This window comes from Mastomys coucha, unplaced genomic scaffold (genome assembly GCF_008632895.1).
Source record: "Mastomys coucha isolate ucsf_1 unplaced genomic scaffold, UCSF_Mcou_1 pScaffold1, whole genome shotgun sequence".
NCBI lineage: Eukaryota > Metazoa > Chordata > Mammalia > Rodentia > Muridae > Mastomys > Mastomys coucha.
The window spans coordinates 33090919-33092594 of NW_022196891.1; the positions used below are offsets into that span (position 1 = coordinate 33090919).

A 1676-nucleotide genomic window follows, 5' to 3' on the forward strand; every position below is an offset into this window, starting at 1 on the left:
TAACTCTTTTGGGAGAAGTACTTTGAGATACACACACGTCTTGTGTTCATAGTGTGGAGTCAAGTTTCTTGTTTTATTTAAGACTGTAGCCTTGTGTTGTGATTTGGTTTGACCCTGACTTGACCCGTAGAAGAACCTTGAGCTGGTTTCCTTGGCTTTAGGTAAAATCTCCATTATCTCTGAGTACTTACTTCTACTAAAGAAGGTCACTATTTGCCTTATATTTTCCTGGCCAGTGCTGGATTCCTGCCTTTCTCAAGGAAGCCCTTAGCAGAAAGACCCACTTCAGGGACTACAGGGGTGCACTTTTAAAAAAGATTTATTTTTTTTTTTTTTATATGAGTACACTATCACTGTCTTCAGACAGACCAGAAGAGGGCATCGGATCTCATTACAGAGGGTTGTGAGCCACCATGTGGTTGCTGGGATTTGAACTCAGGACCTCTGGAAGAGCAGTCAGTACTCTTAACCACTGAGCCATCTCTGCAGCTCCCCATTGATCCTCTAGGCTCATCTTTCTGTTCTAGGCAGACTTCTCCACTTACTGTTCCTCATATGCATCACAATGACACTTACATTACTTGTTTCTTCCTGTAGACTACAGATTGTCTGAGAGCAGAAACTGTGGATGACTGATCCATTGTGGTATCTACATAGCAAGTAGAATGTGTCCTCAGTAAAAATAGAATAAAAGGCCAGGTGTGGTGGTGCACACCTACAATCACAGCATTCAGAAGGTAGAGGCAGGAGGATGGCAAGTTCAAAGCAAGCCTGGGATCCATAGTAAGACACCCTTCTCAAAAGCAAAAAGGGAAAAACAACAGAGATTGAATAAATGAATGAATATTATCTAATTTTAAATTCATCTTTGCTCTTTTATTTAGGTTATCATAGCAACCCCTGGACGGCTTCTGGATATAATTAAACAGAGCTCCGTGTCGCTCAGTGGCGTAAAAATTGTCGTAGTAGACGAAGTAAGTAGTAATGTTTAAAGAACGTTAGTCAGGAGGTGGGGTGGTGGCTGTGCAAGTGTGACCTGATCTCAGACCAAGTCTGGCCATGGAGGTGCATGTCTGAGACTGCAGTGCTAGGAGGGCAGCAAGACCCCTGCAGCTCACTGGCCAACTGGTACAGCTAGTCTGTGAGCTCTGGTGCAGTTAGAGACGTCTCAAATATAAGGTGGGTGGCTGAGTGGGAAAGGGCATTTGCCATTCAAGCCTGCCCTCCGGAGCCCTTGTAAAAGCCAGATGCACCAGCAGCAATAAACAAACAGTGAGAGACCCTGCCTCAAACAAGGTGCAGGGTGAGAACCTAGCACCAAGGTTGTCCTCTGATTGTTCTCTGACCTCCACACATGTGTCCTTACACACAGCCATGCACATACATAGAAAAATCAGTGTGTAAAATGAAGTGGAAAGTGACGAAGAGAGATGGTCACTATCGACCTCTGGCCTTCACGTGCATATGGATGCACTTGTATGCAAGTAAGCACGCATACACTACTATACACAGACATTAAAAATCAGCCATGTGGTTTTAAATAATTTATTTAAAAGTGTATAGTAGCTATGTAATATTATTGTTCATTCAGAACATTTTCTCAGTATGAAAAAAAAAAAGATCCAGGAACTTGTGGAAATTTGCTCCTCTGGGTTTTAAGCTGGTGTCTGTGTACA

The 1676-nt window shown here is 43.0% G+C and overlaps 1 protein-coding gene across 2 annotated transcripts in view; it reads left to right on the forward strand.

Annotated features, from left to right (window-relative positions):
• Positions 1 to 1676, forward strand: part of Ddx59 (DEAD-box helicase 59) — a 28033-nt gene that overhangs the window by 8387 nt on the left and 17970 nt on the right. For both annotated transcript variants that reach the window (XM_031384048.1, XM_031384051.1), the window contains exon 4: positions 885 to 974. In XM_031384048.1, coding sequence (XP_031239908.1) covers positions 885 to 974 — 90 coding nt within the window. The remainder of the gene's footprint in view (positions 1 to 884; positions 975 to 1676) is intronic.